At 37.8% G+C, this 26,042-nt stretch overlaps 1 protein-coding gene across 1 annotated transcript; it reads left to right on the forward strand.

Moving 5' to 3' along the window:
* LOC121505515 (solute carrier organic anion transporter family member 1C1-like) lies at positions 1–23,171 on the forward strand. Its single transcript, XM_041780909.1, has 16 exons — positions 1–415; positions 531–592; positions 835–941; positions 4,125–4,266; positions 8,417–8,549; positions 8,970–9,097; positions 9,206–9,352; positions 10,449–10,547; positions 10,826–11,086; positions 11,886–12,050; positions 14,092–14,287; positions 14,379–14,544; positions 16,759–16,943; positions 17,069–17,133; positions 18,404–18,521; positions 22,306–23,171. The coding sequence occupies exons 3-16, from the start codon at positions 891–893 to the stop codon at positions 22,508–22,510; spliced, it is 2,061 nt and encodes a 686-aa protein (XP_041636843.1). The 5' UTR covers positions 1–415; positions 531–592; positions 835–890; the 3' UTR covers positions 22,511–23,171.
* Positions 23,172–26,042: the final 2,871 nt, after the last annotated feature.

Raw genomic sequence — 26,042 nt, forward strand, 5'->3', positions numbered from 1 at the left:
CGCTGTTGTTGTTTGTTGTGCATTCAAAAAGATGGATAGTCGGGAGGCTTGTGATGTTCACAGAGGAGGATGTGTTTGTGTGCGAAGGCTGTGAGTGTCTGTGCGTGTTTGCATTCAGTGAACCTGTGGACCTTCCGGTGCTGGTCAGACTCGTGTCCCACTGGACCTTACTCAACCAGAGCGGTCACGTTTGGGTTGGAGAGTGTGCGCATGTCTGTGAGTGTGAGGGTCAGAGGAGCTGGAGGGCTTTTTATTGACATGATCAACAAGTGGCTGGGTTACTGATTACAGGTGATGTTATAGTTTGTTTGTGATAAGGCTGCTGCTTTAGGCACAAAGTCCTGGCAGGTCCTACAAGCCTGCAGCTGCTCTACTCCATCCTCCCATCACTCAAAGGGACACCTCTGCTTCTCAGGTAAAAACCTTTTCCTCCTCAATGTTTTTGATCCTGTAGAAAGTTCTCTTTTTAATGTTTGAGTGTAGAAACCTCCTCTGTTGCTTTGTAATCTGACCAGAAGCTTACTTTACAGTGAATTTGGCTCAAAGTTCTCCAAACTTAAGACAACTGTGCCAGTCTGGGACAATCTGAAGGGTTTGTAGCACTCTCCTTTATTATTCTGAAAGCTGTTTGCTTCTCTCAGCACATTTTAAAGAGCTCTTAAAGCACAGTGAGTCCTTTATCTGTTATTTTATGCTCAGAGTAGTCAGACAGACGCTGTTTTTCCTAACACCATTACTTTATTGGATTGTATATTTGAACATTTTGTAGGAAAATAAACTTAAATAAGGCAGTCATTCCCCTCTAACTCTGTTTATCTTGGTGTCTTTCTGCAGGAGCTGTGCTGCTGTAACATCTGCTTCCTCGCATCTGTTAAACAAACAGCAGCATCATGAGTGTAGAGTCCAAAAAACCACGTGAGGGTTGCTGCTCCAAGCTCAAGGTTGGTGACATGTCAACCTTTACTCATCGCTGTTTCTCACCTGATTCTTATTTGTTTGTCTTTGAAATGGATGGTGGCAGTGACTCAGTGGAAGAGTGGGTTGTCCCCTTACTAGAAGGTCTGAGGGTCACTCTGAACCCTAACTAGCTCCCACTGCTCCATCAGAAGTCTGCATGAATGTGCATGAATGTGCATGAATGTGCATGAATGCGATCAGCCAATACCAAAGGCACTATGCAAGCTCAAGGTCATTTACTATTTACAAACAGTCAATCATTTATCCCAGTGTTATTCAACCCTGCTCAACCAAAGAGCCAAACTGTTAAAAAATACCTTTGCAAGAGCCAGAATCTAAGTGGTGAAAAGTAGCAAAAACAGCTTTAAGTAGCAATAACAATAACTTAAAGGTGGTAAAAATAGTCAAGAAGCAACAAAAATGGGTGAAAATGGGGAGGAAAAGGGTCAGAAAATAACAAAAATGGGTGAGAGGTGACAAAAAAATGAGTTACAGGCAGCAAAAAATGGTCCAAAAGTGGCAAAAACACGGCAAAAATAAATGAGAGTGACTAAAGTGGGCAAAAAGCAGTCAAGAGTGGCAAAAATGGGCAAAACAATGAGAAACAGGTGGTATGCAATGGCAAAAGGAGCTTAAATGAGTGAATACTGGTGAAAAATGGTGAAGAAGGGCAAAAAGTGGATAAAAGTTGCAAAAAGAAGTGGCTAAAATGAGCAAAAACTAGGAAAAAATTTAATTTTATGATTAAAGGTAAAAAAACTGGGTGGAAATGGGGAGAAAAACTGTGAATAGGACAATAATGGGATAAAAGTGGAAAAAATGGGTAAAAAGTTGCAACAAAGAGGCAAAAATGGGAAAAAGAGTGATTTAATGGCAAAGGGTAGCTTTTTTGGGCAAAAATGGGATAAAAGTGGAAAAAAACTGGAAAAAAGTTGCAAAAATTGGCAAAAGAAGTAGGAAAAAAGTGGCATGTAATGGCAAAAGGTAGCTTAAATGGGCAAAAATGGGATAAAAGTGTCAAAAATGGGAAAAAGAGGTATTTAATGGCAAAAGGAGCTTAAATGGGTGAAAATGGTGAAAAATAATGAAAAAGGGCAAAAATTGGATAAAAGTTGCAAAAAGAAGTGGCTAAAATGGGGTAAAAGGTAAATTAACTGGGTGGAAATGGGGAGAAAAACTGTGAATAGGGCAAAAATGGGATAAAAGTGGCAAAAATGGGTAAAAAGTTGCAAAAAAGTGGCAAAAATGGGAAAAAGAGGTATTTAATGGCAAAAGGTAGCTTAAATGGGCAAAAATGGGATAAAAGTGGAAAAAAATGGAAAAAAAAGTGGCAAAATGGGCAACAAAGTAGGATACAAGTGGTTTTAAGTGGCAAAGGTATTTTTAATGGATAAAAAGTGGCAAAAATGGGAAAAAAGTAGGAAAAAAGAGGTATTAATGACAAAAGGTAAATTAAGTGGGTGAAAATGGGGGGGAACTGAATAAGGGCAAAAATGGGATAAAAGTGGTTTAAAAATGGTAAAAAGTTGCAACAAAGTGGCAAAAATGGGCAACAAAGCAGGATAAAAGTGGTATTTAATGGCAAAATGTAGCTTAAATAGATGAAAGTGACAATAAATGGGTAAAAAATTGAAAAAAAGTTGAAAAATGGGGAAAAAAGTAGGAAAAAAGTGGCATTTAATGGCAAATGGTAGCTTTAATGGATGAAAGTGGCAAAAATGTTGATAAAAGTTAAAAAGTTTCCCCTTTTTAAAATAATTCTTAAAATCATGAAAGAGTCGCAAATAATGACAAAAGAGCCAGAGGCTGAGTGTCGCTGCTCTATCCTATCATTAAGCTGCTTTTATTTGACCTTATCTCGGTGTGTTTGTCTTCATATGTCAGGATTATCTGAGTTTAACAAATGTCCAACCACTGCAGCCGTAAAAAGTATTAGCATTGACACAGAAAGACTATTTTGTCCTGAACAGATAAACTTTGAGACTTTGACACATTTTTGCAGCTCTGTAAATGAGAGCAGAGCAGTTTATGAGTGGCGGGGAGAGTTAAGATGCAGGTTGATTACAGAGCTTGGAGATAAGAGAAGCAGCTGGGATCTGGATGCTCCTCCAGAGAGTCATAGTTTAGGTGAATGTCGCTCTCAACAGCACGACTCTGGGTTTATTTCTTAGAAAGCAACCTTAGACCCTGCATGCACATATGAGAACATTACACTGGCTTTCCTTCAACATAGAAATCATTTCTGCTCTCAGAATTTTCATAAGCTAGATGTCCAGAATGGACTTCCCAGAAAGCTCCAGAATGGAATGGGATTTTCATGAATTTTCATGGAAATTTTGAGGAATTAGTTTGGGTATTCTGGGGAATTTGCCTGGAAATTTCCAAGGAACTTTTGAGATATGTTTGCATATTTTGGAGAGTTTTATTGGAAGTCTTTGGGAAGGTTGCTCTGAAAGTGTTGGGCATTTTCATCTGACTTTAGGGAAATGTGTTTGGATGTTTTTGATGCTTTTTTGTGTTGCTCCAATTCACATAAATGAAATAAACCCGTGTATACTAAAAACTTTTGTAATTGCAACAAGTTCTGTGAGAAATTTCCTGGAAAAACTCCAGGGGTGCCAATACTTTCGTCCATGACCGTACACTATAAGAACACTATAAGCCTTGATTATTATTCCTGATTCAATAATGCTGCTTGCTAAATAATCTACTGGTAGCTGTGTGAATCCACCAACTATAGTGCCAGAATCAGCACCAGTAGATTAAAAAGCACCAAAAAGGACTCAGTGATGTTTAAAAATGAAAACTGAAGTTTAACTAGCTGTTCATTCATCTCCAGGTCTTTTGAATCAGTTTCTGCCTTTTGATTGATTGTTTTGGCCCTCTTTGTTAGCCGTCATGAACATGATGTGGAGAAAGATGTGATTTCATCGCTCTGATCCAGTTTTCATTCATTTAAACCAGTCAGTGCTGAAGCAGGTGTGAAGTCCTGTTGATCTTGCAGGTGTGAATTAGCCTCATCTATCAGGAGAGTGTGTGATAATCACCCTGTAATCTGCTGTGTTAGATTAAGCTTTGTTGAAATTCTCTAACTGCACAGAAAGAGATTAATTCCATCTAAAACTGTATGAAATGTTGCACTAACTGTCTTCTTGTCTGTCTTTCAGCTCTTCTTGGCCTCCATGTCTTTCGTGTACTTTTCCAAAGCCCTCTGTGGAGCTTATATGAAAAGCTCCATCACCCAAATAGAGAGGCGCTTTGACATCCCCAGCTCCCTCATCGGGGTCATAGACGGCAGCTTTGAAATGGGTATGTGCATAATTTTAACTTTAAGACTTTAGGAGTGTAAATCTAACAGATGGCAGCTCTATCATGGTGTTCATGAGAACTAAATAAGAGATCGTGGAGCCACCATGTAGTTCTGCCTCTGTTAAGAAAAGTTTGACTACGTAAAATGCTGAGTGAAATGAACAAATAAATACCATTAAACAGAAATACAGGGTCAGCTTACTTCATTAGATGTGGAAACTTGTTAGTTAGTCTAGTCACAGTCCCCCCTTACCTGGAGAGCCGAGCAACGAATGTTGCATCAATTTTAAAAATAAATATGCATTTTAATGTATTTTTTAATCATAGTTTTTCCCATTATGACCAGTCTTTTTACTCTGGTTAAACTGAATTTACTTGCATTATTTTGCAGTGCTGGACTATACCATTTGGACATTTTAAGGGAGGAGCAGAGGCCCCCCAGTATTTATTTTACTCTATTTGATACAAATTTCAGCCGGTTGGCCCATTTATTTTACCACTTTTGATTCAATAATGACACTAATTACTAAGAAAAAATAGATACAAACACACTTTTCACTGCAGGCTCCTCAAGGGCCCCTCCCTGCTGTGGGCCAGGGTAATCAGTACCCCTTTTCCCCCCATGCTACACCCCTGCTGGCAGGGTACACCCTGGACTGGTCACTAGCCAATCACAGGGCTGACATAAAGAGTCAAACGATCAAAGCTCAGATTCAAATGTTAATTTGAGTTTGCAGTACTTTAGCTGAACCATCAACTTTGAGTGAAATAGTTCTAATTCAATCATTTTAGTTCACCGTAAACCCTGATATGTTCACAGAACTTAAAATACTACAGATAATTACATTAAAAATGTAAGTACTCAGTGAGACAACACTGTTTTTTAAAGGTACATTCCACCAAAAGTAGGCGGACTCAGGGTGAGGTGTGAAAGCTCACTGAAACTCTAGTGTCAAACGAGCAGACCCTGGTTCACTTAAAAACAAGGGTCTCGGTTTGGTTCCAAACAAACCCTGGTTCAACCTCGTTTGAGGTGTGAAAGCAAAGCAGACCAATGTGCGAGCCAAAGGCAGGAGGTGGCCTCAAGATTCACAGATTTATATGTGTGATTTAATACACTCAAATACATGTTGGTACCTCGGTTGGTGTCTGTGTTGCCATAGCAACATGTAAACATGTAGCAATGCCCCGATGCAAAAGCAGAAATCCCAAGACAGCCTAAATTCAGTGTTTTTCTGTGTTTATGTGGAAAAAAGACCGGCGGAAGGAGGTGGATTTCCGTTTTCGTCTTCTGATACGTCTCCTTTTCCTCTTTGCGGCTCTTTCTGTGGGATGACGGCGTCATAAACGTATGGTTTGGTTTGACTGACCAATGTGAATGCAACCCAAACCACAGGAAAGAGCAATAATGTTGTAATTTGAGTCCCAAACCGACCCGAGTCCCCGAGGTGTGAGAACAACCTTCAACAACCACCTGCATCAATGTCTGATAGTGACCCACTGGACCGGAGTCTGAAGTCTCATATGGTTTAGTACCTTCATTAATGTGAACATCAACATTGGTAGGACCTGTTCAACTCAGTCAGTAACTTCACTCATGCTGCAAAAGGGTTTAATGCCCGAAAGCATTCTGGGAAAACGCTGCAGATAAAGGAATATTGGTCAAATAATTTGAGTGCAATAACAAAAAAACGTTTACTTTTAACTTAAAAACTAAAAACTGAATAAGTGTCAACACTGTTAATTTTGAACAGCTTTCATGTTTGCTCTGACAGTGCAGCAGAAACGTTACTGAATACTTTATTTAAAACAAATAAACTAAAGGAAGGTTAGATTTTTAGCTTTTATAGCTAAGCGGTTAAAGTAACGTGTTTATAGTAAGTCTTTATAACAAGAAATGGACTTAGTTCAGCTCTGAGTAAAACTCTGTTAAGCCCTAGCCTCTTTTATTAGATACTGCTCGAAATTTACAGTCCATCTTTAAATGAGTGTAACTCTGTAACTACAAGCTCTATTTGAATGATCCAGGGACAATAATGAAGAGGGCAGGTGTGAAACTTGTTCAGATGTGTAAATATGTGTATATATGTTACTGGATCAGAGGGACTCAAGTTGGCAAATGAAACATTTCATTTTAACCTTTTTTGTTTGTTTGTTTTTTGCAATTTTAGTATATAACTCTCATAGAAATAATGCAGTTGAAGTCCAAAACTCTCCAGTGGGCCAAAGCACCACATTGTGACATTACCTCTTTCAACTTTCATGCCACTCAAAGGTTATCAGGACAAAATAAGAGAGATTTTAGTAAAAAATATCCAGGCAAGATCCCCTCTTGTGCCTCTTGTGCCATTTGGGTACAATTTGTCTGTCTGTCTCTGCCATTTGAAAAATCTCAGGTATCAAACTTCTTTTTTTTTTTTACTCATATGCCATTATACACACATGGACAGAATTGTTGGTACCCCTCTGTTGATGAAAGAAAAACCCACAAAGGTCACAGAAATAACTTGAATCTGACAAAAGTGATAATAAATAAAAATTCAATGAAAATTAACCAATGAAAATCAGACATTGCTTTTGAACTGTGGTTCGACAGAATTATTTTAAAAAACAAACTCGTGAAACAGGCCTGGACAAAATGATGGTACCCTTAACTTAATATTTTGTTGCACAACCTTTTGAGGCAATCACTGCAATCAAACGATTTCTGTAACTCTCAGTGAGACTTCTGCTCCTCTCAGCAGGTATTTTGGCCCACTCCTCATGAGCAAACTGCTCCAGTTGTCTCAGGTTTGAAGGGTGCCTTCTCCAGACGCCATGTTTCAGCTCCTTCCACAGATGTTCAGTAGGATTTAGATCAGGGCTCATAGAAGGCCACTTCAGAATAGTCCAATGTTTTGCTCTTAGCCATTCTTGGGTGTTTTTAGCTGTGTGTTTTGGGTCATTATCCTGTTGCAAGACCCATGACCTGCGACTGAGACCAAGCTTTCTGACACTGGGCTGCACATTTCTCTCTAGAATACCTTCATAGTCTTGAGTTTTTATTGTACCCTGCACAGATTCAAGACACCCTGTGCCAGATGCAGCAAAGCAGCCCCAGAACATAACAGAGCCTCCTCCATGTTTCACAGTAGGGACAGTGTTCTTTTCTTGGTATGCTTCATTTTTGCGTCTGTGAACATAGAGCTGATGTGCCTTGCCAAAAAGTTCCAGTTTTGTCTGGTCTGTCCATAGGACATTCTCCCAGAAGCTTTGTGGCTTGTCAACATGCAGTTTGGCAAATTCCAGTCTGGCTTTTTTATGATTTGTTTTCAACAGTGGTGCCCTCCTTGGTCGTCTCCCATGAAGTCCACTTTGGCTCAAACGACGACAGATGGTGCGATCTGACACTGATGTACCTTGACCTTGGAGTTCACCTTTAATGTCTTTGCAGATTTATTTTCATAGCACAAAAAACACAAAATAAAGTTCAGAAAAGTAAAAGAAACTGTTAAAACAAATAGAAACTGCACAAACATGACTAGAATTTTCAGAAGAGGCTGGTCTTTCAAATGAGACCATGCTTGTGTCTGCAGTACCAGGAACCATCCCATAGGGGGCGGAAGTGTCTGGCTACGTAACACTAGGGCCACTTTTATACATGGTCATTGATTTGAGTTCTTTTCGAGTTGGATGTGGTGTCGGTAAAAATGGTTTATTTGGGCTTGTAGCTGAGTTTCTTCTGTTTAATCTGATGTGTAACACGACTGTGTTTGTACAAAACTAGAGAGCACAGAGCAAGTTTGTTTGGATGAAGGCGAGCAGGACCAAGTTTGGTCCCTCTAGGACTCAAGAGGCTTGTTCTTACTGTGAACAGAGTGAAAATTAAAAGGTCTGCATAAACCTGGAACAGCTTCAATAGCCATGATAGTCGATTACAGACCTAACAACACTCCAGGATTAGTTTAGTTCCATTAAAATGTAAAAAACAGAGATTATTTTTCCTCACCAGTAGAAGAACTGGTCAGACTGGATCTATTTCTAATATTAGAGTTATAAAGCTAACGGTATAATGCTCCTGATTTAAGACGGCTCATATCAAGCTCATTTTCTATCTCTAAAACCAGGTGTATGGTTTATGTATTGTTTCTTCCCTCCTTGTCATTTCTAGGTAACCTGCTGGTCATAGCCTTCGTGAGCTACTTCGGAGCTAAGCTCCATCGTCCCAGGCTGATTGGAATCGGCTGCTTGATCATGGCTGTTGGATCTTATCTCATTGCCCTGCCTCACTTCTTCCAGGGACAGTTAGTACCCCGTTTTCTTCACCTTCTTCATCCTCAGGTTACAGTGCATGTTAAACTGTGAACGTCTCCTACAATGGTTCTTAGAGGCATAGCTGCCCTGCGTACTCTTCTTATTAAAATAGGTTTATACAAGAGGTATAAACGTCTAAAACTAGCTGCTAATTACCCTAATACTAATGTTTACATGATGGGAAAACCCTGGGGGAAGGGTCTACTTTTCTCCAGCATAAATGTAAATGTTCACACAGGGGGCACCGAAGATGAATATTATATTGTTATTATTATTATTGCAAAACACACTTTTTTAGACTTTTCTAATAAAACTATGTGCCCCTGGCCTGTCCACAATCCTCCTAAGAATCAGAGAAACCCCCCCATCATTTATATTTTAAATGCACATTTGTCCATGTTATTTTCCAGGTATAAATATGAGACCAGTATGTCTCACAGTAGTAACAGTGCTAACAGCTCTGTGAGCATCCTGCCCTGCCTGTCCAATCACACGGTGAACGAGGCCGATGAAACGCCCGATCTAAAGGCTCAGACAGGTGAGCTGCACAGACAGACTGCAGGCTGTAAGGGCTTGTAGTTTTAGATACAAACATGCAGATGCAGAGGTTTGCTCCACTTCCTGAGTCTGTTTCTCTCATTCTTAGCTTGTGAAAAGGCGGCTGGCTCTTCAATGTGGATCTATGTGTTCCTGGGAAACATGCTGCGTGGAATTGGAGAGACTCCCATCATGCCTTTGGGCGTTTCTTACCTGGATGATTTCTCCAGAGAAGAGAACACTCCTTTCTATTTGGGTTAGTAACGTTTCATAGCTGTGGAAGTTTAGCATGGCATTAAATAAATGTGTCCTGTTTGATTCTCTGCAGCAGGGGTGTCAAACTCAAGGCCCGGGGACCAAATCTGGCCCGTGTAACAGTTAGATCCATCGGTCTGAGGTCTGCAGATTTCCTCAAGTGTAAAAATGTGAACTTATCCTTGATGGTTTAAGACAGTGGTACTCAACCTGTGGCTCTAGAGCCACATGTGGCTCTTTTGTGATGATTTGTGGCTCTTTAATGTCTTCATTTAAACATTATTCCCATTTTAACATTTCTTTTTGGCACTTTCATCCTGCTTTTGGCAATTTTTTTACCCCTTTTTGCCGTTTTTGCCACTTTTTGGCCATTTAAGCTGCATTTTGCAATAAAATGCCACCTTTTTCCCATGTTGTCACTCTTTTGTCCATTATAGTCACTTTTCACTCATTTTTTGCCACAGTTTTTAACCAGTTATCTTGTATTTTATCTCATACTTTCAACTCCAACCTTTGACTTCATAATCCCATAGTTTGACCTTTTAGACTCACAGTTTGAAATTTTGAATCATATTGTGTCTTTTAATTTCATGATTACAATTTTTATTTCATATTTTGACCTTTTAAACTCATAATTTTTACTTTCTTGACTTCCTATTACATTTTAAATTGAAAAAACATTATTTTTCAATTTCATCTTATGTCCTTTTTAAACTAATACGTTTATTTTTCTCAGATTGTGAGCCTTTAAACTTTTCTTTTTAACTTTTTAAATGTCAGAATCGTTTATCATCAGTGCTAAAGTTTTTGTTTTGTATTTTATCACTGGTGAAATGAGGTTGACAGTTTCTGGTTAAAAAGGTGACCCTGTTAGGCCCTCAGGTTAGACCTAAATCCAGAATCCGGCCCCTGCTGTGAATGAGTCTGACACCCCTGCTCTACAATGATCAGGTCGTTGGCTTTAGATTATGTGATCGTTTATATTTACACATTTTCTTCCAACACTTTCAGCCTGACCTCTCATTATCATTTATATTTTTGAGTTTGTAGACGTTCTTACTGACTGACTGTTATTCCTCCTCTTCTCCCTTTTCCAGCCTGCATCCATACTGTCGGAATCTTAGGGCCCATGTTTGGATTCATGCTCGGGTCCTTCCTAGCCAAAATCTACGTGGACATTGGATCTGTGGATTTAGGTAAGATTCAGACAAATAGAAGCAGATCTAGTGTGTGCAGATCTATTCATTCTAAGACTCCGTCTAACACCAAAAGTACACGGCAGGGTTTCTGTCAGTGAGCAAAGCAGATGAGGATTTTCCAGAGTTTCATCAGGCTGGGATCGTCCACAGTTTACCATGTGGATTAGGACTGTTTACAGACCCTGAGGGCTATAAGCTTCCAGCTAATGTTTAAGTCATTACAACAAAGAAAGTTAAGGATTACCCCGAGTCTAACAGACACAGTCCTCTTGTAGATACCATCACCATCAACTATAAGGACTCCCGCTGGGTGGGGGCCTGGTGGCTGGGCTTCATAGTCACAGGAACTGTGGTCCTGCTGTCCAGTATCCCGTTCTGGTTCCTGCCAAAGTCTTTACCAAAGCAAGGTCAGGAGCAGAGACAGAGTAAAAGCACAGAGATCACCACGGTGCCAGAGCAGGAGAACTTCCTGCCAGAGGAAAGCCTGGACCATGGGGAGAAAGAAAGGACGCCAACATTCCTGGAGCTAGCCAAAGGTACGGCTTATATCCAGACTTTTATTTGATATATAACAATTACTTAACCAGTTAGATAATATCTGAAAGAATGTGTGCTTTATCTGTGAATAACCCTAAACTTCTACGAACACTGAGGTCAGTGAATACATGTCACTGTTCAAATAGATTTAGGGGTTTTAGTGTTCAATAATTAACAAAGCAGTCAGCCCAGAAAAAACACAGACCTCTAACCCTGATACCTGGACTTTAAGAACTGACCACAACGCAGTCAGGGCTGGAGTTGAATGACCCGCCAGGAAGGGCACACGTGGAGACGGTTACTTAACAGGTGGCTGAGTGACGCTGAGGCTGTGGAGCATTTAAGAAAGCAGCCAAAGATCGTTTAAAGGTGTTATTAGTCAATAACAATGGAGTTATACAAAGAACACAATGTATTTCCATTTTTTAATGTTGTAATCTTTCTTTTATTTGTCACCCTTCACATCTGTCCGTGGGTTTTTACAAATTTAAAGCCAATTAGACGTCAAAAAGATGCTGATTAGGAACAGTCAGGCTTAAACTGATAGAAAATACTTAAAAATTGTGATTTGCACAGTTTATTCTATATAACACTTTTTTCCTACCACTCTAAAAATGCAGAAAACGTGCAAAAACACGTAGATTCCCTGGATTCTATGATGTTTATATATACATATATATATTTATATATTTAAACAGCAGGACACTTTTTACATTTCCTCCAGCAGTAATAAGGAGACCATCTTCATTTTTTTTGTCAAAAGAAAATCACGCTTTCTTTGTCTTTGTCTCTGTCCAGATTTCGTTCCTTCTCTCAGGAGACTGTTTAAGAACAGCATCTACTCCATGATGATTCTGACCCACCTGGTGGCCGTCAACGGCTTCATTGGCATGATCACCTTTAAGCCAAAGTTCCTGGAGCAGACGTTTGGCCAATCAGCCTCAAAGGCCATTTTCCTGATAGGTAGGGAGCGTGAGGGGAACCCCGTCTATTCTATGCCACTCTAACAATGATGTTATTGAAGGGAAGTGTGATTGCAGGAGATAAAGCTGACTTGAAACGAGAGCGCTGAGAAGCCCACTGTGGACTCTCCTATTGTGTTTGCTGTGAAATAGGCCCCTGAGCAATAATTAACATTTTATGACTGTTTACCATCATGGTTAGCATTCTTATTGTTTAAGTCCTGATAGTTTGATTTCATTGTTCTGAAACTGTCAATTCTTAATGACATTTTTTTTCAGGACCATATAACCACCGAGAGAAGCTGATCATGAGACATGAACCCGTCTCCCTCACCTTCACACACAGAGCTGCTCCTAGCCCCAATGTTAAATGAGTAGGGATCAGAAAATGGTTAAAATGGTTTATATATTGACCTTAAAGTGCAGCGTAAATAATAAAAAGGAAGTTATTTGATAACTGTTAGTTTTTGTATAGGTGGCCAAAATTGTTGAGTTGAGAATATTAAGACTAAAGCTGCTAAACGGATTTCATAAATACCTTTAAATTAGAGCTGGAAGAATATTTTAAATGGTTTGTCTTAGCTGATGGATAAATAAAGAATCAAAGAGCTAAATGTACTGATTAACAGAAATGTTGTAGAAAAGAGGAGGTGAATGAAAGGTGACCTTAAAGTATGACTATCAAAATATTTTAAAAGTGTAAACAGAAAAAAATATGTAAAAGTATAAATATAAATATTTCATTTAAAAAGTATACATATAAAATATATTTTAAAAGTCTGTATATAAAATATATTTAAAGTATACATCTAAAAATATATTTGAAAAGTATAAATTTGAAAAAAATTTTAAGTATTCATTTATAAATATATTTTAAAGTATAAATATTAAATAATTTTCTAAGTATAAATATAACAAAAATATCTTTTAAGTGTAAATATACAAATTTATTCAAAGTATAAATATTAAAAATATATATTTTAAGTGTAAATTTAGAAATAATATACAAGTATAAATATAGATAATATTTAAAGTATGAGTATAATAATAAATTTAAAAAATAAATAATAAAAAGTATTTAAAGGATTAATATAAAATATATTTTAAAAGCATGTATATAAAATATATTTAAAGTAAAAATCTAAAAACATATTTGAAAAGTATAAATTAAAAAAAATATTTAAAGTATTAATTTAAAGATATATTTTAAAGTATAATATTAAATAATTTCCTAAGTATAAATATAAAAAATATAGTTTAAGTGTAAATATAGAAATATATAAAAGTATCAATATAGATAATATTTAAAGTATGAATATAATAATAATTTAAAAAATAAATAATAAAAAGTATTCAAAGTATTAACATAAAATGTATTTTAAAAAGTATAAATACAAAAATATATTGAAAATCTAGAAAATAAAAATAAAAAATATATTTAAAGTATAGATATGAAATATATTTAAAATTATAAATATGAATTAGATTTTAAAATTATACATAAAAATTGATATTAAGTATTAATGTTAAAATAAATTTTAAAATAATAAATCTAGAAAATATATTCAAAAATTCCAATTTAAAAAAAATATTCAAAAAATATAAATTAAAAAGTATATATTTAAAAGTATTTATCTAAAAAAATAAAATAAAAAAATATTTAAATAATATTTAAATATGATCAAGGTAGTGTGAATAGTTGAATTTACTAACTTACTTTTTTAACAGGGAGGCCAGATAAATCACACATGCAGTATTTTTGTTTATTAAGTGTCTGAAAATCAAGTGAAGTAGATGAACAGGCAGACAAACTATAGAAACTGTTTAAAATTGAAAGTAAATGTTGACAGCTGTAACTACTAATGTAGTTTAAATGTATAAATGTAAGTTTTTTGGTTAGTCGTAGAACAATGAGCTGAAAGACAAGCATTTCTATAATTCAGAGGTAATGATAGGTTGTTTAAACTGTCTCAGAATTTTGAACTTTTTTAGGGTTTTGGTTGATCTGATTGGCTCATTCATCCTCGTTTCACTCCTTCCAGGGATTCTGAACCTACCAGCAGTGGCTCTGGGCATCATCACTGGAGGTTTTATTTTGAAGAGATTTAAGTTGGGTGTTATCGGTGCAGCCAGGGTGTCGATCACCGCCTCCCTCGGGTCCTTTTGTCTGCTTGCAGTTCAGGTCTTCCTCCACTGTGGCAATTCAGAGGTAGCAGGTCTAACCGTCACATATCAGGGGTGAGTGGCCTGGAAACCTTACAGCATTTTTCTGTTTTATTTCGCTCCGTTTGCCCCGTTCTCACCTGTGTTTGTCCCGTCTGTGTACCAGGGCTCCTCATGTGTCCTATAACCAACAGACTCTGCTGTCACAGTGCAACATGGGCTGCTCATGCTCAATGAAGCACTGGGACCCAGTATGCACTTACAATGGAATGACATATGCTTCGCCATGCCTGGCTGGTTGTAAGACTTCCAGTGGAAATGGCAAGGAAATGGTAAGGAAGAAATTTGTATTTTTAAAATGAAAGTGAAGTAGAACAAAGTTTTTACTGATAACTCCACTGTTCTTGTTACTAAAAAGAAAAGAAACACAATAGAAACAGTAAAAATAACTAAAAGTGATTGAAAACAGCAAGTAAAACCCACAAATGATAAAAACAAAGATCATAACACGATGTTTGTGGTGGACCTCTGGTCTCCTTACTCCGTCTCAGTTCAACGGTTCAGGACTACAGAGGTACAGGAACGAGAAACAGAGACATCAAGGTTTAATGATGAAAGTCAAAGTGTCAAAATCTGATCAACATCATCACAGAATCTGCTGAAAAGTTCAGATCCTTCTGACGGGTCAGCTGGCCATGAGCTCAGACAGTGAAAAACTGACCCTGTGTGCTCTAGGGCTGTCAGTGTTTATCTGCAGTCTCATTTAAATTTCATTTGTTCTTTTTTACAGATTTTGAATTATATTTGAATATTTATGCATATATTTTATTAATATGCATGTAAAGGGTTCAGTTGCTTTAATCACCGTGTAGTTACAGATTTGTCCACTAGGGGACCCTCCAATATTACATTACAGATTGCAATGAAGAAATGATGAGCTAAAAGAAAAAGTAGTTCATGCTAATTTTATGCACTTTTTAGTGCAAACACAGTTTAGAGGCCTTTAACAGGTATTCTGGCACTGATGGTCAACTTTAAAACTAACAAACAGGTTAGAAATTAAATGTCAAACAAAAATAAATTAAACTGCACCAAACTGATAACTTCATGTTTATAATGAACAAAACATTTAAAAAATGTTGATACCATCTTGTCCCTACATGTTTTTACCTAAAAACACGAGGCGATCCTCGTCTTCTGAATCAAGAACAGAGCGTTTTTTGCTCACTATCGTCCCAGCCGTAGTGACCAGGATGCACAGGTAACAATGCGCCAGCTGGGACAGGAGAGGATACCTGGACCAGAACGTTTTCCACCACGACAGCGGGTTACTGTCAGTGGGCATCACAGTTTTATTCTTGTACATTCTTTATTCTTGTACATCTCTTGATGTAGCGAAGCCTCACCAGCGTGTGCACCACCTTGGCATAAAACATCCCCAAACATCCCCAATGGCAGCCATCGGTGCCTCTGTGTGTTCATCATGTCAGTTGTGACGAACATTTGGTTCCTACACCGACATATGGGTGAAACAGAGGCCAAGGAGAGAGTCGAGAACGATCATAAACAGCAAAAATATTGTAAAAACACGTTTGAATAGTAACTTCAGCTTTCAAGTATTAATGACTTTTTAAATATCTGAATTATATTAAAACCACGAAATTCGTTCCAACAGCCTTAGTGTGCTCAGGCCAGCCCAGATCAACCCTGGCCTCTGATCAACCCCAGAGACTGTGCCCTCCCTGGTTGTGATGTATTGATGATATCAGTGCATGTGTGTTGGATCAGTAGCATTGGTGTTAGCATCCTGGCTAACAGTTACTTTATTTTGGAGCTGAAAAGTGTGACAAGCTGATGTTGGGTTGTGATGTTGGAATTATATTCATGTTTCTTATGACCAGTTTCACCACTGTTCCATCCATTATTACCGCTTCTTTGGCCACTTATAGCCATTTTATTTTATTTTTTTTCTTGACACTTTTCCACCCGTTTTTTTTTTTTTTTAATGAATTTTTTCACCACTTTTTGCCCAGTCAGGCTTCTTTGAGGTGCTTTTTGCCAGTTTTTGCAACTTTTTGGCCATTATATACCACTTCTTGCCCATTTATGGCACTTTATATATGCTTTTTGCCCATTTTATGCCCCTTTTTGCTTTTTATTGCCACCTTTTCAACTGTTTTTGCCACCTTTTTTTAAACCTTTTGCCCATTCATGCCTCTTTTTAGCTGCTTTTGTTGCTGTAAACTGTAAAGTTGTCTTGGTTTCCTCTACGTTATTCCGTGGTATCCTGACATCTGTGCACAGAACAGGGTTTATATTTTATTACCGCAGCTTCACTTTACAATGAACCATGAAGTAGCTGACCTCCATGGGCCTCCAGTCTGGCTGGGCCTGAGACAGCTCCCTCCTTTATCCCTTATGTGTATCCCTGTGTGTGCTAGAATGTGCTGATGAGGTCCTCAGAAAGATGAACTCTGTTGGTTAGTTATTTCCAAAGCAAAGGTTTAATTCAAATGTTTTGTTCCATATGTTTTCTGCTGTTTTAGGTGTTCCATAACTGCACCTGTGTGGGGGAGATGATGACTCCAAGCATGAATATGTCTGCGGTGCTGGGCCAGTGCCCAAGGAAGAGTGACTGTGATCGCATATTTAAAATCTACATGGCTCTGTCTGTGGTGGGTTCCTTCATTTCTGCCTGTGGGGGGACACCAGGATACATAGTCCTGCTCAGGTTGGAGATTCTTCCTCTTTCATGCATACTTTTGGTTTTAGAGCATCATTATCAGCAGTTCTGCATGCTGTGTATCATTTAAATGACAACATCACGGTGTTTTATTATCTGTGCTAATATTCCAGGTCAATTCAGCAAGACCTAAAGTCACTGGCCCTAGGAATGCAAACACTGATAGTGAGAACTCTGGGTGAGTGCCAAAACACATACATGTAGTTAAGGTTATCATAATACATGGTAGGAAACATCTGAGTCTGTGTGGATAGGTCTCAGTCAGGATCAAACATCTGGACTCTGTGATTTTACTCCATTCTTCTTTAATAAACTGCTCAAGCTCTGTCAGGTTGTACAGGTTTCAGGTGTGAACATCCCTGTTCAAGTCCAGCCTCTACTCTCTCTTGGATCGAGGTCAGGGCTTTGGCTCGGCCTCTCCAGAACATTCTCCTTGTTGTCTTTAAACCATTCCTGTGTAGCTTTCTCTGGATGCTTCGGCTCATTGTCTGACTGGAAAAGTCCTCCAGGATTCATTTTACCCCCTACAAGCCTTCCAGGGCCGGCTGCTGAGAAGCATCCCCACAGCATGATGCTGCTGAAAAGCATCCTCACAGCATGATGCTGCCACCAGCGTGTTCCACAGTGGGGATGGTGTATTTGTGCTGATGTCAGTGTTTGGCGTCTGGTCTGATGGTCTAAAAGCTCCATTCTGGTCTCATCAGACCAAAGAACTTTGTTCCTCTTGACCATGGAGTCTCCCACAGTCCTTCTGGTGAACTCTAGTCCAGATTGAATCTGAGTTTTCTTCAACAGTGTCTTTCTCTTTGCCACTCTCCCATAAAGCTCTGACTGGTGAAGAACCTGGCCAACAGTTGTTGTCTGCAGAGTCTCTCCATCTCAGCTGCTGAAGCTTGGAGCTCCTTCAGAGTAGTCATAGGTGTCTTGGTGTCCTCTCTCACTAGTCTCCTTCTTGCACACCCACTCAGTTTGTGAGGACGGTCTGATCTAGGCAGATTTACACATGTGACATATTCCCTCATTTCTTCAGGATGATTTAACTGAACTCTGGGGGATGTTCAGAGACTTGGAAATGTTTTTGTCTCCATCTCCTGACTTAGACTTTTCAATCACCTTTACTCTGAGTAGCTTGGAGTGTTCTTTTGTCTTCATGGTATAATGGTAGCCAGGAATACTGATGAACCAGTGACTGGACCTTCCAGACACAGGTGTCTTTATACTACAATCACTGAGACACAGTCACTGACCTCAGGGGATCCTCATTTCACTAACTGTGAGACTAATAGCACCAACTGTCTGGACCTCTGTTGGATTAGGTCAGTCACTTTAAAGCCAGATGTTCTTGATCCTGATTTATTTATAAATCAGTAAAAGAGGTAAAACACCTAAGGGGGTGTATACTTTTATAGGCAGTGTAAAATTCTGGATATGTTTGTGTGTATTTCCAGGTGGAATACCTCCTCCTATCTACTTTGGAGCACTGATTGACAGAACGTGTTTGAAGTGGGGCACGAAGCAGTGTGGAGGCCGTGGAGCGTGTCGACTATACGACGCTAATGCATTTAGGTGAGAACACACGATTAGTGCTGTTATAATGAAAGGAGTAAAAAAAAACTCATTCTGTGCTAGTTTAACCCAGCAGCATGTTCCAGTTAACTTAGCATGAAGACAGGAAATGACTAACATAACTGACTTCTACTGACAGAGACAGTTCTGTCAGTGGAAGTCAGTTTTTCTTAGATTTTGGATGAGCATGTTACTGAGCAGCAGCTGAACACTTTCAGAAAATAATGACACACTCTCTCTTTGTGTCCAAAAAGGGACACCGTACTGGAAAACCAGTAAAAATATTATACATTTTTATTTTTTTTACCTGTTTCTTTGTATGATTTCTCTCATCAACATGAGACCTGATGAGAAATATCAAATTTTAAATTGTCTGTTTGGAATTTAAACTTTAAAATGCCAATTTTAAAACATTAATAATCCGTTAAATCCTTTAATGCAGGAGTGTCAAACTCAATCACAGCAGGGGCCGGATTCTGACCTTGGGTCTAACCTCAGGGCCTAACAGGGTCAACATTTAACCATAAAAGGTCAACCTAGTTTTCACCAGCAATGAATTATGAGGGTTAAAAACTTGGCACTGATGATAAATGATTTTGGGATTGAAAGGTGAACATGATAAGTTAAAAACTCAAAACCTGAGATAAAAAGTCAAACTTATAAGTTTAAAACGTAAAAACATGACATTTAAAGTCAAAATAATGTTTTTAAAAGGCAAAATATGAGATAGAATACTGAAATCATGAGTTTTAAAAGTCAAAAACTGAGAAAAAATTCAAAATCATAATTTTTAACAGTCAAAATATGAGATAAATATCAAAATCATGAGTTTCAAATGTCAAAATATGAAATAAAATTAAATATCATGTGTATTTAAGGCAAAAAAATCTGACAGAAGTTAAAGTTAGGAGTTGAAAAAGGTCAAAACATGAGATAAAAGTCAAAATCATGACTTTGAAGGGTCAAAATAGGATTTAAAAATTTAAGATTATTAAAATTAAAGGTACAAATATGAAATACAAATTTAAAGTTATGAGATGTAAAGGTTAAAATATGAAATAAAAAGTCAAAACCATAACTTTTAGTCATGACTGTGAGATGCTAAATTGAAAATGTAGAGAAAACACTGATTTCTCCTACATTCCTGACTTTTATCAAATTATTTTTACTGTTTATTTTTTGTAATTTTTATGACTGAACAAGGATATTATAAATCATCAAGGTTTAGTTTACATTTTTATACTGGAGGAAATCTGCAGACCTCATACTGGTGGGCCAGTTATGATAAAAATATCGTATGATCTGGTGGGCCAGGTATGATTTGGTCCCCAGGCCTTGAGTTTGACACCTGTCCTTAATGTGAAAAAATAAATAAATAAATAATTTTCATAAACTACTTGCAAATTGGATTTCCTTGAAAGCAGCTGTCACAGTCTTGGATATGTTAATTTCACACTGTAAGATTCATAAAAAATTGCAAGACTTAGACTCCTTGTCCCCAAAAATGTTCACCATATTTAAACAGCATAAAAATTTTAAAGCGTTTAGAAAAAAATAATTTTTTTTGCATTAGTTCATTCATCAACATGATACCTGATGAAAAATACCAAATCATTATTATTTTTAATGCATGAAATTATTTTCTTAATGTGAAAAACAAAACCACAAAGAAAGAAGTGATTTTCATAAACTTTATGCAGATTGATTTCATTGGAAGGGGTCATCACAACCTTGGATATGTCAGTGTTGAGCAGCATCTTTGACATTTATGCATTATTATTTCTCACACTGTTAGTTAAAAATAAGTTACTCCCTAAATATCCCTGAAAAAAGGAAAATGTCTGATCTTTCATTATGACAAGAAAAACTACAAATTTGAAGCAACAACTCCAGAATGAAAAACTAATACCATAAAATGCAGTCTTTTACTGCCGTGGCTGCAGGATAAATGTGGTTTAATGAGTTTCAATGGGACATTTTTGGCATCGAGGGTACTTATGTATACAAACATTTTACAGAGCTTACTATCAAGTTATTACAGGTTCTCTGGTATTAAAAAATTCTATGAAAAAACTTTCCCTCTAAAATTATATTTTGTTAGCATTGAAAGCCAAAATACAAACAAATTATAAAAAATTTTAGGGCTGTTAACATTAACGCGTTAACGCTTGTGATTAATCTGAAACCTTTAACGTGTTAAAAAAATAATAACGCAATATAATCATATGGCTAAGTTTGACCACAGCTTGCTCCCGTAGTCCTCCAGCATGGATGTTTAGGTGCCTGGGGGTGAAGAGGTGAGAGGTCAGACACAGCCAGCAGTGATGAGAGAGGAGACAGACCCAGGTCTGCTTAACGGTGATTTTCTTTTTAAAAAGCTGGAGAATGTTAGTGACGATAAAACCAAAACTGTGGGTACATGCTGCAGTGATGAACTGTCTTTACACAAAAGCACGAGTCTGAAGTTCCACCTTCAGGCAAAGCACGTCTTTGCGAATGTTAGCAAAGACGCTAACAAGAACATGGGATCAAGCCATGGTCGTACCACTCTGTTCAGCTGCTTCAGGACAGTTTTCTTCTTCAGCTGCTCAGATAAATGCTGAAAAGTGCTCATAAACACTGGCCGACTAGCCAAATGCAGGTGATTTCAGCAGGTACCAGATTGACTTCAACTAGCCACTTTGGCCAGTGAAATTTATCAGTGACACAACCTCAGCATTCTCTGGTGGATATTTGTCTGAGTGGGAATGAAACGAAACCAGCTGCATTTCAGATTTCTTTTAAGAACGTTAATTAAAAGTCAATATTTTAATGATAGTATAAACTAAGTATCCATTAAAGAAGGAAATGGAGTATGTGTATCATCTCATACCAGACCTACCCAATCTGGCATTTAACACATAAATTCCAGTCAACACAATTGTGCCCACTGGAAATATTGGGTGGCTAGTAATATTTCAAAAATGAGTAGCCACGGTGGCCAGTGAGCAAAAAAGTTAACGTCAAGCCCTAGTCCTGTTTGTTACCAACATTAATCCAGTGTAGAAATCTGTGGTGGAATCGGCAAAATTGACGTTAATTAGCGAAGTTTACGAGCTGAAGACGGAAAACGTGATGTGTTTAGGTAACCTCAGTATATTAGACGACTGTATTCTATATGTTATGATGTGTTCAAATGTCACATATAAAGGGGAAAATTTAGTTTTTAATAAGAAGCTTAGATAAATACAGTTTAAATCTATATTATCTATATTATTTGAGGGATATAGATGTGACAGACTGAATCATAGCTTTTTAACTCAACCTCTACTCAGCTAAGACCACTTTAGTTTAAATATTTGACCTGATTTTGTCTTTCCACCAAACTATAGAAAGTATTGATAGTGGTATCGATAAGGACTTGGATCAGAACTTTAATGTGCTATAAATAGAATTAAAAGAATAAAACTAAAACACTGGACAATAACCTTTAAAATCTAAAAACATAAAAATATATTTACACTATTAAAAAAAGCTGTGATTAATCATGATTAATCACAGTGTAGTGATGTGATTAACTTGATTAATTTTTTAATTATTCTTATTGACTGAACACATTATTAAAATCTGTCATTCACATGCTGCAATGATTTAAACGACAGGCTGTGAAAGAGAGAGTGTAAAACGACAGATGATTGGTCAACGATGTTGATTAGCCAATGAGAAGAAACAGTCTTCCTGCTTGAACCTTCGCTGAGTTCCATGTAGTGAAAATGTAAAATCGCTCTCTGTTCTTCATTTATAGGATGACATTCCTGGGATTGATCACCGGACTCTACTTCCTGTCTAATTCATTGTGGGGAATCCTCTACGTCAAACTTGTGAAGAGGCAGAAAAAGATAGCACTGAGGAATCAGGCTAAAGAAAATGGACATGACACAGGAAATGGACACGCCAGCATCAACATTGCCAAAAACAAAGAAGAAATGGACAAAGAGAGCACTATTTAAGGTGTTTGAGAGAGGGAACGCCGTTGTATTATTCAAACAACAGAGATCTCACTGCCCAAGTACTCAGCTGCATCAATACTGGACCAAATGTGATGGTACAGCCTCTGTGCTCTTTAGTCTTCAGCTGTAGACCTTTGATAGATTTACTGTCCACAGTCAGAGATCCTGACTGCAGCTGGCCAACAAAATGAACAAGAAATAAATGAAAGATGTGATGCATATCCAAACAAGGACGTAAACATGCAGGAAAAAGAAAAAACTTAATACAGGGGTGTCAAACTCAAGGCTCAGGGGCCAAATCCAGCCCGTGGTACAGTTATACCCGGCCCACCAGATCATATCGTATTTTTAATTATAACTGGCCCACCAGTATGAGGTCTGCAGATTTCCTCCAGTATAAAAATGTAAACTTAACCTTGATGATTAAAAGGATCCTTGTTAATTCATAAGAAATCTAAAGAGTAAAGAGTTGAAATGATTTGATAAAAAGTCAGGAATGTGGGAAGATAAATTTGTGCTTTCATCTCCTATTTTCTTATTTGCATCTCACAATTGTGACCTTAAGTTATGGTTTTGACTTTTTATATCATATTTTGACAATTTAGATTTACAATTTAAATTTTTAAGTCATATTTTGACATTTTAAATTCATAAATTTGAATTTCAATTCAAAATATCAACCTTTTTGATTTAAAATCTTGCATTTTTATCTCATTTTCGGACCTTTATAACTCAATATTTTTAATGTTATCTCGTATTTAAAATGTTATGATTTAGAATTGTATTTTATATTTTGCCTTTCAAACCCACAGTTTTGAACTTTATCTCATATTTCACCTCTGATACTCTTGATTTAGAATTTTTTTCTTACACCTTGACCTTTTCAACTCTTAAATATAACTTTTATGTCCAATTATTGACCTTTATGATAAAAAAATTTAGGTTATTGTTTTGAATTTGATCCCACATTTTGCTTTTATAACTCATAATTTTGAATTTTATCTCATATTTTAAACTTTTTAACCATGATTTTGAATTTCTTTTAGTACTTCAACTGTTTAAAATCATGATTTTATCTTTTGACTTTTTTATCTCAAAACTATTCATCATCAATGTTATGTTTTCCCCCTATATGTTAGTTTACAGGTTGACAGTTGATGGGAAATCTTGGCCTTGTTAGGCCTTCAGGTTAGACCCAAAACCAGAATTTGGCCCCTGCTGAGATTGAGTTTGACACCCCTGCCTTAATAGTCCAGCTGTGTGCGTGTGTCTGCTGTGCCAAAACTTAGTTTCCTTTCAGTGATGTTCCGTGTGAACCATGCAGGATTTTACAGGAAGCTGCCAAATACATTGAATAACAAAGGAAAGGTTGTACTTGAATAACATTAGGTCAGGTTGAATGTCCAACATCTTTGTATTCAGAACAATTTTATGTGCAATTCCAAGCATGTATAAGTCTACCCCTTTGTACAGTGTATAGTTAGAGATGTTTTAATGACAACCAAAGAGAGCATCACTTTGTATCATGTGACATTGTCCATCTTTTTTATTATAGGAATTATTGTTTTGTTCTGTGTTGATGACAGTCTTTGGCATTACCTGCTGTCTTTCTAGTGGCGTAGATGACTTAGGTTTTAATTCTTCAGGCTGAGACAAAGCAGCAGTAGAACAATAAGAACAGTAAACAAGAGAAACAACAATACAAGAACATTTGGCTGGTTCTATGTTGTCAGTCTTTCTGCTAAGCTAAGCTATCGATCTTTCTCTAAAAGTTTTGGACACTGCCATGTGCAGGTCTGCATCATTTCCTACTATTCTGAAGACCACTGTGACCTATCACCGTCTAAATAAACATAGCCTCAGAGTTTCATTGTCCAAAGATGTGAATTAACAGGAAACTCAGCAGAAATGTGGGTAAGAACAACCAAAGCGGGAAAAGGGATGATAAAGTTCTTCTGAATTCTAAACTAAGAGCTTGCTGGTTTGTTGGTTGTAAGCCAGGAAACTTTTACTCTGACCGTAAACGGAGTGTGAGAGGAGAGAACCTCCCCTGTCATTGCCCGCTCTGCTTGTTACATGAGATTTTACACAGTGAGCCTTTTACACTCACATAATCCTCAGACTCAAAGTTCACTTCAGTCAGACAGGGGGTTTGAAATGAAGGGAAGGTTACCGTACTTGATTGTATGCAGTTATTGATTTTGTAATGATTGTTACTAGTGTTGTTTTTGAGTTGGATATTTTTTTACTAGACACACTTTTTCTGCAATCACCTCTGTCATGAGCCTTTTTTACTCTTTTGTTGATTAAACATTAAAGTCAATTCTTTACCAGAAAGTTTAAACCTGTGTGGTTCCTGTCACTGTCAGTCCTTTTTCTCATCAAAATTCCCCCAGATTGACTTCAGATGTGGGGATATGTTGGTGCTGCCGTCCATGCTTGTTTGCAGTTACCTTTAACAGAGAGTAGGGGCTGAAGGCTGGAGGGAGGGGGGTAAGGGTTGTGGGATGGGGGGTTGGGGGGATGTGGTAAGGGTTGTGGGATGAAGGGATAAGGGTAAGTGTTGTGGGATGAAGGGATGAGGGAATGGAGGGATGAATCTATGAGGAACAGACCAGATGGGGTGTAGAGATGATGTTGGGCCAGCTTGAGTTGGTCCTTTACGAGGAAAGCTGAAGCTTTGAGACTTGAGTTGCTGGCATTGGTTACAGTTGAAGTTGGATGATTGACTGGCTTGAGCTGGTGCTGGTGAAATAAGGGGAAGTTGGAGAACTTGAGACCTGAATGGAGGGGTCCAATGCTGGTGATGATGGTACAATGAACTTCTCCTTGTCCCTCTCAGTACAGAGCCCCTGTGGTTCCAGTATTATGACAGAGAGAAGTTAGAACAAAGGGGATTTTGGATAGCGTGCTTGTATTACCTTAGGCAGCGAAACTGGGATGAGGCAGAGGCGTGGTCTTTGTTCTTGAATCAGGTTTTTAAATCTTACTAGTAGCAGAGGCATTTTTTAAAGGTTCATTTTGAGCATTTTTGTGCCTTTACTTGATAGAGGAGGAGAGTGGATTGAGTTGGAAACAGGGATGAGAGCGGGGGAGAGACATGTAGTAAAGGGCCTCAGGCCGGATTTGAACCCGGGCTGTCCGCGTACATGGGGCACATGCCTTAACCACTCGGCCACCTGCGCCCCAGCAGAGGCATTTTATGTATCCCTTAATAGATGAGAACATGGTGGGGATTTAGTCTGCATGTGGTCAACAGCATGGTGCAGGAATGAGTCCTAAAACTAGGGAGTTAGCATTTTAGCACTTCCGGTTCCCTCATCTGAAAGTCTAACGGGTTTTTGACTGAGTTTTGGTTAAATGTCACATACTATGCAAAATGTATTTTTTCAGGCTTTTCTAACAAAAATATGTCCCCCTGGCCTGTCCACAATCCCCCAAGAACCAGAAAAATCCCCCCCTTTCAGAAAATGTGTGCTGAAAAAAGCCATTCTCACATTTTCCCGAGGCAGCACCCTCCGGTCCTGAAAAA

Source organism: Cheilinus undulatus, linkage group 23 (genome assembly GCF_018320785.1).
Source record: "Cheilinus undulatus linkage group 23, ASM1832078v1, whole genome shotgun sequence".
In the NCBI taxonomy this organism is placed as follows: domain Eukaryota; kingdom Metazoa; phylum Chordata; class Actinopteri; order Labriformes; family Labridae; genus Cheilinus; species Cheilinus undulatus.

Coding starts and splice junctions, on each gene's coding strand:
- LOC121505515 (XM_041780909.1), top strand. CDS start 891: ATGAGTGTAGAGTCCAAAAAACCACGTGAGGGTTGCTGCTCCAAGCTC. Junction 12,051..14,091: donor AAAGGCCATTTTCCTGATAG/GTAGGGAGCGTG, acceptor CACTCCTTCCAG/GGATTCTGAACCTACCAGCA. Junction 18,522..22,305: donor TACGACGCTAATGCATTTAG/GTGAGAACACAC, acceptor CTTCATTTATAG/GATGACATTCCTGGGATTGA.